The following is a 16,579-nucleotide window of genomic DNA, read 5'->3' as shown; positions in this document are numbered from 1 at the left end:
TTATGCTTATTAATAGTTTAATGTATGAAGGAAACATCCAGATTTCTGAATATGAAGGTACATATCTCACATTAATTTAAGTCTACATAAAGTAGAGCCTCTATACTGACATATTGAAATTTACTTTCTGCTTAGCCATTTCTGTTATGTAAACAATTGTACATTTATTTGCCATTCTAAAACTTCAGGATCAAGTTTACATAATTTTGCTAAATTTCCGTGTTTGCTCAGAAGCAGTTTACAGTACTAAAACCAACCAGCCAAAGAACAGCTTCAACAGAAAGTTATGTCCAGGGGCAGGGCAGGGACAGGACTGGGGTGAAGGGAGAGAAGGAAAGAAAAAAAGAAAAGAAGAAAGAATGCTAACTAAGATGAAATGTAGGGTGGTGGGGAATGGGCGGTCACAAATGTTCACAGAAAAAAGGTCAGTTAGTAAGATCTTCTGCAAAAAGCCTACACACTTCAGTCAAGCACATCAGTAGAATGATTTGGGAACATAAAAATTATTTCGGCCACTTGTGATTTCCTCTGAATGAAAAGGAATCTGCAGGCTAACAAGTTGATCCCAATCAGCCAAGCTGGTTCATATGTACGCTGTTCAGATGAGGTGCCCAAGTTCCAGTCCACACCTGAGGGATTAAAGTATGTAACACGGAATTAGAAAATGCTAAAGTATTAAGTATTCTGAGCACCTTAGGAAACATCAACCTTGCCCCCACCCCCCAGTTCACCCCCTGCCACCATTCTACTGTCATTTTCAGCTGTTACTTCTCTACTTAATAACCTCCAGTGGTTCCCTATTGCCTTTAAGAAAACAAACTCCTGTCTGGTCCTTTACAACCCAACATCGATCAATCGATTTTCTTGGGCTCCTTGGATGTGGGATAACTATCTCACTCGGTGATGCTGCCAAAGGGGCCCCCTCTGTGCCTCATCCATAACCCTCCAGCTTCTAGCTCCAACCTTTGCACTGGCCACCCAAGGCTGGAATGTTCCTTCTCCTCATACACGTCACAAAATCTCTCTCTTGCTTCAAAATACAGCTTGTGCATTACCATCTCCATGAAGCCTTTCTTCATCCCCTCCAACTGCTAGTGGCTTTCCCCTACCGGGGACCTACACATGTTTTACAGAAAGAGCACACAATTCTCTTGTGCATATTGTGACCTAATACATATTTATTTTTATTCAATGGGGATACACATATTGTGACCTAATACATATTTATTTTTATTCAATGGGGATACATTGCTTTTAATGTACCAGACACTTTCCTCTTTCCCTATCTTCCTATCAAGTCCTACTTGCATACATGAAGATGTTGTCAAGAATATTCACATGGTTAATTAAGTTTGTTTCCTATTTTATCTTATCAACCTTACCGTTTGAGGGCCATTATTTTCTGTAGAGTTTGAAACCATCTTTATCAGTGAGTTCCAAGAGGGGTCAGCAGCATGAGGACCATTAAATATGGGCCCTCCAGCACTATCTGGGATAGGTGCTACTGGAGGGATCATTGCATTCCCATAGACAGAAAAGGGCATACCCTTGGGGGGGAAAAAAGGGAAAGCAAATTTAGACATGTTCATGGCCATAACAAATACTCAAGAGTCATGTTCAAATTGTGATATCAATTTGTTCTTCTCAATTTTATAAGTAAACTGGGTACTACGAATTTCACAGTCACATACTTTATCACCTCAGCACCAGATATATGTGACCATCACAAACTGTCACAATAAACTCAGAAGTTTATATATTACTTAGTAATATGAAGTGTCATGTCACCCAAAAGAATAAATTTTTTTTTTAGGCAATTGATATGGAAAAAAATTGTCCAATATGCATCACATAGAATCACTGTTAGAAGTGCTAAAAGGTTAAATTTAACAATTAAAAATTAAGTGGCTGCTCCCTCTTAAATGAAAATTACCCCAACTTTAGGAAAGTCCATGTATCCTGCAGGAACATGCTGATGGAATGTACCAGAAGGAGTTACAATTCCTGTACTATCTCGCTCCATTGCTTGATGCTGTGAAAACACTCCTGGATCAGACATTGGCCTATGAATCATATGGTTTCCCATTCCACTATGACACCAGTCTACTTTGTCTGAGAAAAAAAACAGAGAGCCAAAAAATAAATATTCTCATAACAATATAAAAAGAATCTCAATAAAAAGCTCAAATGTCTGATTTAAAAAACAAACTATGTGACACATTTAGTTTCATGATTTGCCACAGCCCAAGAAGTCATAACTCCCTTCTGGTGTTGAACACCTGAACTCTATGGAGAAGCAGCTTGAGGAAGAGATGTAGTCCACAGCTGAGACCGCCGCCAAACTTTCCAGTTTTGTAGAACACTCCAGTAGCAAAGCCTCAAGAGCCCCATGACATCATGAGGCAGGTGGGGTTTATTTAAATAATGAAAAATTTCTACGCAGCCCTTTTTCAATATTAAATTTTGACTTATCATGGTAAGAGCAGGACCCAGGTTTCATGTATGTGCATGTTCTAGGTAGCCATAGACAAGTAGTATGTATTAAATACATGTTGATCAGCAGTAGAAACAAGAGATAGCGAAAGCTTGCCTAAAAATCAAGAAGGCTTATATGTTAGTTAATATATGGAGGAAACTATTCATGTGCCTTCAGGATCTAATGGAATGAACATTTGGAATTCCTTAGTAGAACATGTTCTCTTTAGACATAGCTATTTAAACTACCATGTCAATTACAATGCTTAGAACAATTCTTTAAGTAGTGTCAAATAAGTAATAAAGTCAGAAAAAAAGTATATGATTTGTAAAAAACAGATTTTAGGAAAGGTAAAATACTACATGATTATACTCATGCAGAGACATTTCATTTCACAAAGCTAAGACAGACAAAGCCTCCTACCTTGATTGCCACCTATCCCTTCAAAGGACCAGATGCCACTATGGCCTACTGGGGTGGCCAAGTTACTCCCAATAACAGATGGAGTGGAAGTTCCAGTTTGTCTAATACGGGCAGAGCGCTCTGTCCCAATTGGAACAGGAACTTTTCTGTCCTGACAGACACTGCTGGCCTTCTCTGCCCCCAAAGATACTGCTGATGGGGCAGGAGATGGTGCTCTTACTCCAGAGGATACAGACTGAGCAGGAGAATCTGCAGAAAAGTTATTGAAAAAAATGAGGTGTTCTTTTCTCCTACTCATTTTAAAGCCATAAATTATACATGATAATACAAATAATGTTACAATGGACATAACCAATTGCTAATATTTACATGAAGTTTTCAAGTTTTTCTTCCTATTTTATAGCTGAGTAATTAGAGGCAAAGAGAGGAAAGCAGGGACTCCATACTAAGTGGCAAGGCCAAGGCAAGCTCAAGTCTTTCTTGTGACTATGAAGTCGAGTTTTCTTTTGTGTAATTTATTATGACACCATTAAATATCTGAAATTTTTTACACCTAAATGTCACTATCTAAAATACAGTTCAAATCTCCATGTCACTCTTTATGAGTATGAAAAAAAAAGAATAAGGACACACTCAAACACAGTACAGAACATGATAAAACTCAATGAATACTTTCATATTAGGAGGAAACTAAAATACCAACAAGCTAGGACTGACTCAGTGACAGGACCTGGACAGCCAGTAATTTTACTGCTACATGGAACACTCTTGGCCAATGAAGACAAGGCACCTTCAGAGAGAGGAGAGGAAGTGAGGCCTCAGGAGAATATGACAGAGGTGCAAGCCCCAAGTCCAGGACGCTGGGTTTCTGAAGATGGCCCTCTATCCTTCACACTGCCCTTCAAGATTTACTTATTGTATAGAAATTTAACAAGCTCAGTTTCTGGCACAGTTACTTTCTCTATCACAAAACAGCTGATTATACATACTAAAAGAATACTAGATTATACATCCTATAAGTAGTTTGGTTTTCTTAGAGAATTCAGATTACAAAAGTAATAAGTATGTCAGTTCTTAAACAGGAAAAATTATGATTGGCTAACTAGAAGTCCAACTGGTTGTTCTTGGAAATACACCCCAAATTGCAGTTATAACGAAAATAAATTATACAAGTAAAACAACTACACTGCAAAAAAAAAGAATCAACCAAAAATCTCAAATGAAAAGTGCCATAGTGGCATTTGGGGCTATAAAATACCCCAAGTTGTTTTTAGCATTTTTAACAAGTAGGGGACATTTTTTAGAATTTCTTCTAATTCCACAGTATTTCAGTACATACAACAAAGTAGTATTCTTGAAAATACTGCTGGCTTTATAGGGCTTTAGAAATAATATCTTAAAAATCTAGATTAAACTAATACTGGATGAAATTATGGCACCATTATAATACAAACATAATTAGACTTAAGAGACGTCCAAAGGAAACGTTTTCACAATTTCCTTTCTTATGGAATCCTATTGCTTTCGACTTCTCATCTATCTTCTAACGCACAAATAACTCACCATTTGATGCTGATGAACATGGAGTCAACAAACTAAGTGGGGAAAAATGTTGTCTGTTAAAGTTAGCAGCTGTAGGTGGTCCTCCAAGGGGTGCCCCAGGTGCATACATTTGCCCTCCAGAAAGGTTTGAGGCAAAGTTACTCAAATGCGTAGAGGAAGGTGTTACAGAAGCATAAGGGGAGTCTATATTGACAATACCTAAAGAAGACAATTACAAAATACCAAATCATTCTTGGATAACGTGTGCAGTTATGATTAGACAATCCTAAAGCTAAAAAGACTACAAAACAAATTGAGATGATGACTCCAGATCATTTAACAATTCCTTATTTTCTTTAACCTATCTTTGTCTCTTTTCCATTTATAGGGAAAAGGAAACAATCATTAATTTTCAAGAAAAAAAATTCTATACTTTATTTCGGTTGTACTGGATGTAAAATAAAATAGTTCAGTGTTCTAAAATATTTTTAAGATCACATTCTCCTGACTACCTCCTCTTCCCCCCCCAAAAGAGAAAAGAATTAATTTAGTTTTCTAAAATTAAATGGCCAAGTTACTTCCACAGGGCAATACATAAAAATTGAAGGCAGAAGTTAAGACTATCAGGTAAAATCAAGCAAAGGTTTCAGAGGAACAAAACAAATTGCAAAAATCAGATGAAAATGTCAAAATAACCATCTTGAAAGTGAAATCACTACAGATGCTTCCAAAGTACTAAAAATTAAAACACTGAATTTTTAGATAACTTTGGATTTTATTAGATTTTCCCTTATGTTTTCCTTCACCTTTTGGCCTGCATTTACAGTATAAATGTAATCTCTATTTATTATGATAGTCTACCACTGATACTTTACATGCAGCTTTGTGGGAACACCTTCCTACTATAACTGTTGTCTCTTCTCACAATCCTCCCCTTCCCTCAACATATAAAGAAGCACAGTTCTCTTTCAAGACTTGCTCCTTCCACCAAATTTCAATCTATTATCTTTAAATTACTGTCCCAATTGTTCACCCTTTTTTATTAAAGCTGAACTCATAAAGTTGCAGAAAATTATAGTTATTTTAAAACTGAATTAAAAAAAATTCCTATTATCATATGGGCAAAAGATAATTTTTTAAAAATCTAGCTATCATGTCAGAATTTACTAATAACAACATCTGAACTTAAGATTTACCAGCTACATTTTCACATCTTTTAAAAGATATTTTCATTCACTTCATAAGTAAAAATATGTGTCCTCACTCAATGCATTTTGCTTAAGCTTTGAAGAAAACTACTCTCCCTCTCCAAAGTCCCACCACTGTGCTAAGTGGGGAGAAAGGCAAAGAAAATTTCATCCAAAATGCATACATGCATTGGTGCTCAATGTCATCCACACGATCAGCTTTGGTTGCTTCCAGCACCCATGTTCAAGAGTAATGCCTGACAACCAGATAGATCCTCTACGTCCCACCAGTTATTGGAACACAGTTTTTGAGAACAAAAATCCATCAATCAGGAATAAATTAGTTTTTGTGAGAAGCAAACTATAATGGAAAAAACCTTCGTTAATTCTTTTGAATGAAAATAAAAGCAGCATTTGGAGCCATTAACTTATTAACCGCCACTAACAATTTTCTCCTTTGTTTGAAGAAAGGGTGGATAAAAGCCTGGCAAAGAAAATCAACTGACATGTACATTAGGAGAAATTGTAGCTGGAGCATTAAGAAATGCAAGAGAGCTCTAAACAATGACCAAAAAATATATGACTGCCAAAGACATATAAAGGGGGTAAAATGCCACAGCAACATACAACATACACTAATTCCAATGAATATAAAACCTCAATCCAAAAAGTTGTAAGCAACTATGAAATCAAAGGTTTCCCAAGAGCTAAGGAACATTACCAACATAAAGCAAGAGCAGCTGTCACATCATGGGAATGCCACACCAAACTCACCTGAGGGACTTGGAGCAGGCCTTTGCAATGGTGGTCGGAAGCCTGGTGCTTTGGAAGTGTCAGACTGATGTAAGGGATCTGAATTTGGCAAATAGGAAGATTTTCCTGATAGCATGGATTCCGGTGTTGACTGAGATGAAACCACAGAACCTCCCCAGAAGGCATGGGCAGAAGTGGGACTGTTTTCAAACAATGTGCTAAAGGGCCCAAATGGTAAGGGTGCACTAAAATTGGGGGCCATGGATTTATTTGCTGGATGTGCTGAATTCTGAGAAGCACTTTGTGTACTTAAGGTCGAAGGTAGCTGGACAGAAGAGGGGACACTGTGGGGTCTCTTAATATGATTGACACTGAGGACTGCAACAGATGAATTCTGCAATGGTACTGGATTTTTGTGAGTTGGAGCTGTGGCATGAGGTGGAGGCCTGATGGCAGGCAGTTCCATCTTGGGAGCAGGCTGTGAAGACCCCATCTGTGCCTGAGGAATGGGGTAGGTCCCTGGGGCAGTCGGTGGCAATACCACTGGGGCAGAACTCGTCGTTACTAATGGGGGTGCAGTCATTCTCACTTCGGGTGGAGGAACCTGAGACGGCGGTGGCGGTGGTGGCAGAGGCGGTCGTGGTTCTGGAGCAGCAGCCCCAGGAGGCGGCTGTGGAACAGAATGCCCAGCAGAACTCCCCACAGAACTAGCGCCATTTGGTTGTCGACTGCCAGTCGCTTCTACCACTGGTGGACTGCCAGCTTCCTGGTCACAGGAAGGGATCCCTTTGTTTGGAGAGGATGCTACACAATCAGAAGGGCTACTCCTAGAAATGCCTCCCGGCTGAGCCGGGGGTGACGGGGAGGACGGGGAGGACAGGGGGTAGTGTTCTTTGGCAGTAGGTAGAGGACAGGTGGCGTTGGTGGGTGCGGTGCTGCTGTTGCTGGCTGTGGTTGTGACTGTGGTTGTGGTGGCATTGGAGGTCTTCACCACGGTGACAAAGAGCTGCCTTCTGACTGAAGGTGAGCTTGGGCTGCCATTTGTGGAGGTGCCGGGCCCCGTCGACGTGGGTGCACTGGTGGTCACTGCGGCAGCAGACGTGAAAGAACCTGCGGGGTTCACCTGAGAACCGCTGCTGTGCTGCTGACTGCTGTGGCGAGGCACCGCGTGAGGCTTGGGCGAGTTAGGAGCTCGGGCTGGGCTCAGAGGCCTGACAGGAAAGGGACCCCAAGTGGACTGCGCTGGTGGGAAAGTCCCTCCAAAGTGGGTCATGGGCAGCCTAGGTGGGCGGATTTGCTGGAAAGTCTGAGCTGCAAGCAGGGCGTGTGCAAACTGGGGTGGGGGGTAGGCAATGGGCAGCGAGACAGGGAAGCCCGGTCTCACATTGCTGACAGGGTTCTTAATGGTTTTGTGAGCGGAGGCAGAGGAGAGCGCGGGCACGGCCAGGGCAGGTGCGGTCTGCGAGGCGGATGACAGGGCCACTGTGGTCATTTTAATGCCCATCAAGGAGCTGTTAGCAGCAGTCGTGGCAGGGGCCGAAGACCCAGTTTTGGAATTCACAGAGGAGCTTTTCAAACGATTCTTTGGAATAAGCTCATCAATTTCTTTGTCTGGATCCTTGATCAGAGCATTGATCAACTGTGTTGCTTGCCTTGTTGATTCTGTGCCACCCCTATTACAAGGAAGTAGAGAGGCAAAATTAGGTCCCATGTTTCTGATTAGCTTCATCTCTACAGATAGAAAGTGAAGGGTCTAACACTGTTCTATCAAGCCACCAAAAAGTAACCAACAAAAAGGTAATTCTATCACTGAAATGTTCTACAAATAAACGAATCTGTAGTGGTGTGGTGTGCAGTATTACTACAGAATTATCAATGGATAGTATTCTGCAAAGTTCAGTTTTTAAGTGGGATTAGTCTTGGAATGTATCTTCCCATGGAAACATTTTTATAAATACTGGGTAGATTCCCAATGAGGGCTACACAGTCCATTAAGGCTGCTGGAATAGGAGGAAAGACAAAAAAACCTGAAAACAAGCATGTAACAATGCATTAACAACAACAAAAACTACAATGAAAGTGAATGAAATTGTTTCCCACCCTAATCCATACACTACTTATTACTTGTTAACCATGACCAGAAATATTTTTGGTTCACAAATAGAAGGAAAAGAGAACGGTGGTTTTGCAAGAGACTGTCCAGGGATTAACTGGACAGGAGTTTGCTAAGAGAATGGGGAAGACTGATGTCCACCTGAGAAAAACAGGCTGAAGTAACATTAACTGTGAGCACTAGAGAAGAACTAACAGAAATAGGCTTAGACAGTTCCCTACAATGCTGGTCGAATCTGGTGAAGTCCACAGTGAGGAAGGATGATAAAACCAGGAGGGGGGCAGTATGTCCCTACACAAATAGCTTTAACCAAGTCAAGTTTTTCTATGACTCAGGAAGTGACTCGTGCTCAACCTGATTACATAAGCACAATCATTTGCTTGAAAGAAATAATTCTTCTTTACATTAAGTGACCAGATCAATCATCTCTTAATGTTGATGACTATTTGCTGGGTTTCAAATCTGAAAAGTTTCCACTTGCTACATATCTGAGGCCTCTACAAAGGAGCTTAGAAGGTATATTTCTGGTTTGGGTTTAACTCAAGCATGGGAAAGGTGGCGGGGAGAATGATAGGAACCCTTCTGAAGGTATCCAGCAGAAAGTAGGTTCTCCTCATTTCAAATCCCACTGACACCTAATTCAAATGAAAAAGTGAACCTTCTCCTTGACATAGCAAACCCTTCTACGTGCATCTTAGATTCCTGCCCTTCCCATCTGGTCTGGCAGATTCACCCCAACCTTCTCTGATCTTCAGTTTCTCTTTCCCTGCTGCCCAGGTCTCCTTATTCAAGAAAGCCTCTGCGGCCCTACCACTCCTGCTCACTACTGTCCTCTATTCTCCTCAATCTGTTCTAAACTCTCTGATATCATTCAGTTGAAACTTTTCTCTCTAAAAGCACCAATGATCTCTTAGTGGCCAAATCTAATGGCCCTTTTCTCCCCCAATCATAATTACTCTTGATCAATCTGCACCAAGTACCACTGTTGAGCAACTTCTCACTTTGGACACCGTCCTCTGGGTTTTCAGGATACTGCTCTATCTGGGATCTCCTTTTACCTATCTTAACGGATCATTCTCATGCTCCTTTGTTAGCACTTTATCCATGTAAATAAATGCAGGTGTTACCTCAACCTTGTTCTCTTTTTTCTCAATACCATCTCGCTTGATATCATAGTTCCTAAGCATTCAATTATCTTTACAAAAATGATCCCTGACACCCACACACAACCCTCCCTGGTCTATCTTCATGAGCAACTGTCCCTTGGACATTTCAAACTGTATATCCTGCAGGCATCTCAAATTCAACCAGTCAAAAAAGAATGTATTATGTTTCCCCCCCAAACACACCACTTTTCTGAATTTCTCTGTCACTACTAAGGACACCGACATACTTCCAGCTACCTACACTCCCAACTTCAGTGTTATCCTTGATACCTCATTCTCATTGACCCTACATATCCAATCAGTTGCTAAACTTTGTCCTTTCAACCTTCATAGTATGCACCCCCTTCTTTCTACTCACTACCACAGGGTAAACTCTTTCCATCTCTCCCATGGCCTACTGAAATAGCATTTTATTTCAACTATCTCCCTCAGGTCTCTCCCCACACTGAACCACCCTTCACACAGCTTACAAAGTGATTTTTCTGCCTCTTAGGATCTTTGGCATCCCTCAAGGCTATGCAAAAAATATCACCTTTATGAAGGAAGCCTTTTTCCCAATAGTCCCAGAAAATAGAGACTTTATGAGGTTACCTTCTAATAATTCTGCATATACCATGTTATCTCCTTTCCTAAGTGAATGTAAATTCCAGTAGGGCAGGGAGCATGATTCTGCTTTACTTTGCATTCTCGTGCTTAAAAAAGTGCCCAGCACATAGTAGGAACTTAATCAAGGCTTGTTAATCAATGGATTGAATTCAGAAGTTTTGCAGCACTACAGAAAAAATTCTATTAATCAAGAGGATACATCAATGATGAATCTATTCACTGAGACAGAGATGGGAACTGGCTAAGAGGTCTGCTCTAAATTGGATGATGCAGAATGAATATATAAAAACATTAAATACCAATGAAAGCATGTGGTAATAAAATTGGTAAGAATCAAAGAAATGTAAATTAAAACAACTCTGAGGTATGACCTTTTACTTATCAAATTAGCAAAATGTTTAAAAGATGTGCTTATATACTTTGACACAGCAATTCTACCACTAGGTTTATATCCTAAGCAGATCACTGCAGAAAAATGTATATTATAAATGAAATAAATTATAAATGAAATAAATTATTTATGTACAAATGTAAAAATAACCTGAAAAAAGTATGTTTTCCTCTACATTTTGAATGAAATATTTGGATAAGAGAAAAAGAGAACATTCTTAAAGGTGTATTTTTTATTTTTAGGTGGGTTTGTTGTTTCGTTGTTGTTTTACAGGGTGGGGTAGTAACAGTGGTAGGAGGGGAGAAGCAGGTATGGAAAAGTGCAGAAGGTATAGACTAGCCTGTTTCAAGCAAAAGCATAATGTCTTTGAAACAGAATAGAATTGGAGAACCAAAAGGAATCCATAATTTTACAGATAAGGAAGAGAGGCTGTGACCTTCCAAAGGCCCCACTTCTGGTTGTGGCATAGCTAATGTTGGTTATCCTCTAATCTGGTGATCTCTTCACCAAACCATTTTGCCCTGTTTGGCACTTAGTGGTGTTGGAAAAGTCACCGACTCCTTGGGTCACAGCTTCCTTCCTCAGCTGCAAAATTAGGGATTGGGCATAAAGAAACTTTACAACCCCTTTCTAGGCCTACAATTTCAATATTCTACTTCAGAGACACAACCCCTTCTGAATATTTCATCTGTTTCTGCCTTGGCTGAGTGGACTGCAGTTCACCCTCCCCAGGCAGCCTGAATGCCTTCTTCCTTATGTCTACTTAAATCTACCTTTTCTTTTTCAGATTGGATGGCTGGTGTTCAATAAATGCCTACCAAACTGAAAAAAATTCAAAACATCTTAGCAAACATTTCTTTCAAAAGGGAACATATGATTGTCAAAATAATGTGGAAGCATCTAAAAGTTTTAAGTAAATGCTTCCTGGCATTCACTTGTTTCCCAGAATATGATTCCCACTTTAAAGGACACACAGGCAGGGTTAAACATTTTCTCATGTTAAACTTTTGAATTACTGAATATGATTAAATCTCATAGCATAAAAATGTTCAGATCCGAATGACAGGAAACTCTTGGCAAAAAGAATTTCAAATACTAACATCTGAGGAAGTCTTCCCTAAAAGACTCAAGACTATTCTAGGCCATGGGCTCTAAACTGTTTTGTGTCGTGGAACCTCTGGACATTGTCTGGTGAATCCTATGGACTCCTTCTCAGAATCATGTTTTTAAATATATAACATAAAATAAAGAGAAGCCTATTTGGAAAGGAAGACAATGATATTCAAATAGAGATACTAAAATAAAAATACCAGTTTATGGTCTCCAGATTAAGAATACCCTATCTAGACAATTCTATCATCACAAAGTTAGGAAAGGTAAAGGACAAATAATTTCTACCTTTTAACACAATTATACAACATCCTCTAATTCTGAAGAAATGGGTGATGCCTTTCATAATTCTCTAAAATACTTTTCAGTGGCAAAGTAGAACTTGGGGGCATTTTATCCTAAATTTTAATTTTAGTGACAAGACTTCTTTCTAAGTATATATGAAGCATTTCTTCAGCCTCCACCAGAAAAATAAAATGATGAAAAAAATGTTAAATCCTAAAGGAAAAAGAATTTTTTGCAAAATTAAGAGATTAATCAGAATGAATAAGGAGAGACTGCTAATAAATTTCAAGTTCAACTAGAAATACAAATAATCCTGACATTAAATTACAATACTATAAAAGAGGGAGGGAAAAAGAACAAAAGAAAAGTCTATTTTGCCTTATTGTTATTATCCGGTCCCCTGTCTTGTCTTTCTGTTTATCGATATCTATATGTGCTCCAGTGAACTCCCGAATAGCATTGATATTACAGCCGCCCCTTCCAATCACTCTGGAAATAACTGTTGATGGAACGGAAACTTTCTTTGATCTATTTTCAAAAAAAGAGAGAGAAAGAAAAATTGCTTGTTAAATAATAGTAAAATATTGAAAAAAATTACTAAATATTTCTATGCTATTGCTAAACAGAATTGAATGTTATTCCTTATATGGCTAAATTTTAAGCCATTTCATCTTCAATCCCTTATCTTCCAATACATGAATGGAGAAAAGATAACCAAGTGAGTATCAGGGAGAGATGAACATCTCCTGTCCCGAATACCTTTTCTTATTGTCACATTTCTTTCCTCTTCCTGTGGGCATTTGTTTTGGGTTAAAATTCGTCTTCCTTTATTCTATAACACCTGAAAGTGTTATAGTGTGTTCTGTAAATCCACACAACCTATAGACATAAAAGTATAATAGAACTTCATCTGTTTCCATTAACTGGCAATAGAGAGAAATCTGAGTTGATGACAACCTTGAATTAAGCGTTAAGAAAGATTCATCATGTTCTCATATTGAAGGAGAGGCGTGTGTGCGTGTGCGCGTGCACATGTATACATGTATATATGTGAATATGTATATATGTGTGTTATATACATGGAGAGAAACTGAGAGACTTTTAATACACAATATTCATTTGAAATAGATATTTACACAAACTTACTCATGAAGTCTTTAACATTTTTATTTTCTTACTGAGATTAAATATGGGCATTGTAACATTAATTAAGCTACAAATTGCTTAGCAACCATTTCTTCATAAATATTCTGAGTGTTAAACTGTCTACAGAATTATGTTTTCATTGTTTTTAGGCACAGGCCTTGTTTTCTTTCCAGGGATTATTTCTCAACACTAGGTATATAATTGTAATAAAAAGAGAGACTCAAGTGAAACACTTGTTTTGGTTTTAATTACAACTGGAAGATCCTTTGATATTCTCATTCTAAGTTAATGGCTTCAGAAAGAAGCAAATTTCAAACTGCTATGAACTTGAACATTATGAATTAAATGAAAAGAAAACCGAAGCTTAGGATCTGGGGCTTATTAATTATCTAGTTTTTGGCATAGTTTTTTGTTGTTCTTGTTTTTTGTTCATCCGTTGTTTCAAGTTCCTATAATATTTTTCGAAATGTGACGTGGTTACAGAAAGCTCAAAGATATACAGGGAGCCAAAACGAATGGGAATATACAAGGATGTATACTAGGAAATTAAAAAGTTAGACCAATCATTTCAATACTTTTTGGATCACTGACATTTTATTATCATTTGATTTTGGGGAAAATGTTCTCCACTCCACTCTGACATATACTTAATTTTGATTTCAAATTTGGAGGGAGAAAATTTTCTAAAAGTCCTTGACAGAAATGGAGATATCATTTGGATGTCACAAAATCTGAATACTATAACACAAAAATAAAACTAGAATATCAAGGAAGAACGTTTTACCTGGAAAGACATGATGAAAAGATGCAGTGTGAGGTGAGCAAAACCGAGAGAACAATTTAAACAACAATACTGAAAAGACCAACACTTTGAGAAACTTAGGACCTCTGGTCAACACACTGGTTACCTACATTTCCAGAGGACTCATGATGAAACATGCTATCCTGCCCTCCAGATAGCAGTAACGGACAGACTGAAGCATATGGCTAATATGGGAATTTATTATTTTTTTCAATAATAGAGGAGCAGTTTGAGATAGGAGGAAGGGAGAGAATTCAGAGCTGAAAATAAAATAAAAATGAATTTTAAGAAAAGAACATTTTACTGACCTTCTCACAACTTCCTTCCAGCCGTCTTCCCTCTTTTGCCCACGTTTAGGACTAGCTACTGTCAACTTTCCATTTGGTGAAGAAAGTGGAGAAGGAGCAGATTTTGTGCAGGTGGACAACGAATTCCCAGATACCTCACTGATAGTTTCAGACAGTCTTAAAGAGGAAAGGGGAAAAAAATCTATTAAATGTATTTAAAGGCTGAAAAAATCTAAACAAAACGTAGAGTCAAAGTGCTGGAGAAGTAACTTTATCTACCATCCCACATGTTTTATCAATGAGGTGAAAAAGCAGCAAGTGTGTAGCACTTACTACAAATGGAAGGGCTAATAAGCTCTAATATTCATTTGTCAGTGTACTATCTGAAAATATGCCAATGATGACTTTCCACTTTCCTAGGAAAGCAGTAATTTCAAATTTATCTAAAATACTTGAAATGTGTCGATTGTAATAGCACAGAAGTCTACATCTTTAACTTTAAAAAAGCACATAATGACAAAATTATCTTCATTTAACCAAAACATCAAGTTTTCTAACTTCTAGATGGTCTAATTTCAAAATAGGTCAAAAATCATAAAACTAGAGCTGGAAAGGAGCTTTTTTACAGATGAGCAACCTGGGCCCCTGGGCAATGAAAACAAGGCTGAACCACAAGAGTGGCTCCGCCAAAGTGGAAGTGACTGGTGGTTCAGCCTTGTTTCCATTGCAGCCAGAAGGAAATGGAAAGACCACAGAGCACAAAATAAAGAAAAGGACAATAAAAAGAACACTTGACCAGAAGTCAGAAAAGCTGGGTTCAAGACTTTGCTATATCATTTACAAGATGTGTGATCTCGGGCCAGTCAAATAATACGAATCTTAGTCTACTTATAAAATGGTGATAGAACTATTGTTCTATTTACTTTGAAGGGTTTTTTTTTTTGAGCCAAACCTTTGTATATTATAAATTTTTATATAAATGTGAGCTACTATTATCTATTGACTTATCAACTCTACTTGAAAAAAAGTCACTTAGGAAAGAAAAAATACCCAAACAACATTTAACAAGTTCAGCATTAAGAGGTAACTCAATCAGACTTACGAGCAGGGTTAAATAGAAATTTAAATGGAACTGACTTGACAGAAGTCTTGGCAGAAACAGCTTTCCTCTCCTCCTTGGGAAAGGTGACAAGCACGGAAGGCTGCTTCTTACTGCTCGGAGCAGGCGGTGGGGCAGTCGAGGACTGACTGTCACTCTTGCGGCTGCTGTTGCTGTTGCTACTTTCGTCACTGCAGCTGGAAATCCTCATGTTGTCGCTGTCACCACTTTCACTTGTACTACTACTCTTTGACTCTCCATTCACTTTTTCTGGTTGGTTATATGAGATAGGCAGCTGGTCATCAAATATAATCTGAACATTTTCTGGAGTGATTTTATTTTTTCTGTTTTTCCTTTTTGAACTGGTTGTGGTCATGGTATTGTTTCTTTTACCATGGGAACCTGCCAAAGTCGTCCAGGTTGCAGATATACCTATGGTAGTGGTGGTTGTGGCACTGGGAGGCTCCATTGGAACTTCAGGCTCATCTGGTGGGATGGAAAAGATCATCCAAATTACAAGGGAAGTAGATCAAATACGAATAGATCATAAGGCTTAAACAACATGTGAAACTGTGACCTACTGTTCCTACAAGAAACTGTTAAAGAACTTCAAACTAAAAAATAAACATAATTATAATAACGCTACAGTTTCTGCATTTATAGACAAAGAAAATGTTCCTTACATGCTGATTATATTTACTGTTTCTAGTACAAAAAAGACAAAACTAATCTTTCAATGACTGATTTCTGAGATAATAATTCCTATTTTCTAAATGTTTCTAAATTTTTAAATGTTCACAATATCATAAACTAAGAGCTGGAAGGGGCCTTATTTTATAGATAAGAAAACTGAGACCCAGAAAGCAGAGCTTACTAGTCTAAGATGACCCAAGTAGTAAAGGGGAACAACGGGGGATTCAATCCTCAGTCCTGTGACTGGGTTCAGTTATATTTCCGCTGCATCACAAGACTGTTCTAACAGTCTTCCCTAACCTTGTCCCTAAGAAATGGTGAACAAAGGTTAAATGTAAAACACTACATGGTACTGGCGACTGTTCAGGAGTCAGCAAGGAAATGCTCATTTCATTCTTCCTCCCAACTCCCCAAATACCATTAACTCTTCTCTCCTTATCTGTTTCACACATAATTTCCCAGGGCTAGAATAAATGCATGCAAAGGGAAAGGGAGAAGGG

General features: G+C 38.5%; 1 protein-coding gene across 1 annotated transcript in view; it reads right to left on the bottom strand.

Moving 5' to 3' along the window:
• Positions 1–16,579, bottom strand: part of ANKRD17 (ankyrin repeat domain 17) — a 111,962-nt gene continuing 95,383 nt past the window's right edge. The window contains exons 26-34 of the mRNA XM_036764975.1: positions 15,425–15,872; positions 14,309–14,464; positions 12,431–12,580; positions 6,403–8,054; positions 4,463–4,660; positions 2,900–3,148; positions 1,934–2,112; positions 1,383–1,547; positions 1–629 (exon numbers count right to left, since the gene is read on the bottom strand). Coding sequence (XP_036620870.1) covers positions 570–629; positions 1,383–1,547; positions 1,934–2,112; positions 2,900–3,148; positions 4,463–4,660; positions 6,403–8,054; positions 12,431–12,580; positions 14,309–14,464; positions 15,425–15,872 — 3,257 coding nt within the window. The 3' untranslated portion in view covers positions 1–569. The remainder of the gene's footprint in view (positions 630–1,382; positions 1,548–1,933; positions 2,113–2,899; positions 3,149–4,462; positions 4,661–6,402; positions 8,055–12,430; positions 12,581–14,308; positions 14,465–15,424; positions 15,873–16,579) is intronic.

The sequence above is a fragment of the Trichosurus vulpecula genome, chromosome 6, assembly GCF_011100635.1.
Source record: "Trichosurus vulpecula isolate mTriVul1 chromosome 6, mTriVul1.pri, whole genome shotgun sequence".
NCBI classification, from domain to species: domain Eukaryota; kingdom Metazoa; phylum Chordata; class Mammalia; order Diprotodontia; family Phalangeridae; genus Trichosurus; species Trichosurus vulpecula.
Note: the sequence above shows the minus strand (reverse complement) of the source record. Positions and strands in the feature narration are given on the sequence as shown.